Raw genomic sequence first — 440 nt, 5'->3', positions numbered from 1 at the left:
TCCGCCCCGCCATTGGTCACAACCCGACTGAGTCCCGCCCACTTCCTACGATGTTCTAGTCCTCATGGGCCGCCGCGCGGCTAGCTCCCACCTCTTCCGGCCTGCCGGGCCCCGCTATTGGGCAGCTGGGCGCCAAGGCCCGCCTCCCCCATGCCTGCCTGCCATTGGGCATTAGTCAGAGCTGTCCCAGCCCTTCCCAGGGGCGCCGTGTGCCCATTGGTCGGTGCACCCCTGCCATCCTCCCCTGCGCCTTCCTCCGTGCGCCCATTGGCCGCAACAGCCCGAGGCGGGGCCGGGCCCTACGCGCCGATTGGCTGCTCGGTCGACGGGGCGGAGCTCACGTTCCAGGCTTGGCTGCAGGCGCAAGGTCAGGGCGCCGGCGCGATCCCGGCATGCACCGCAGGGCTACAGAGACGGCGAGGGCGCGCGGCCAGAGCGCT

The 440-nt window shown here is 71.4% G+C and overlaps 1 protein-coding gene across 1 annotated transcript in view; it reads right to left on the bottom strand.

Annotated features, from left to right (window-relative positions):
* TOMM40 (translocase of outer mitochondrial membrane 40) overlaps positions 1-152 on the bottom strand; it is a 3,202-nt gene extending 3,050 nt beyond the window's left edge. Inside the window, exon 1 of the mRNA XM_025195056.1 lies at positions 102-152. Within this exon, the coding sequence (XP_025050841.1) occupies positions 102-152 (51 nt within the window). The remainder of the gene's footprint in view (positions 1-101) is intronic.
* Positions 153-440: the final 288 nt, after the last annotated feature.

Source organism: Alligator sinensis, unplaced genomic scaffold, assembly GCF_000455745.1.
Source record: "Alligator sinensis unplaced genomic scaffold, ASM45574v1 scaffold893_1, whole genome shotgun sequence".
NCBI classification, from domain to species: Eukaryota; Metazoa; Chordata; order Crocodylia; family Alligatoridae; genus Alligator; species Alligator sinensis.
Note: the sequence above shows the minus strand (reverse complement) of the source record. Positions and strands in the feature narration are given on the sequence as shown.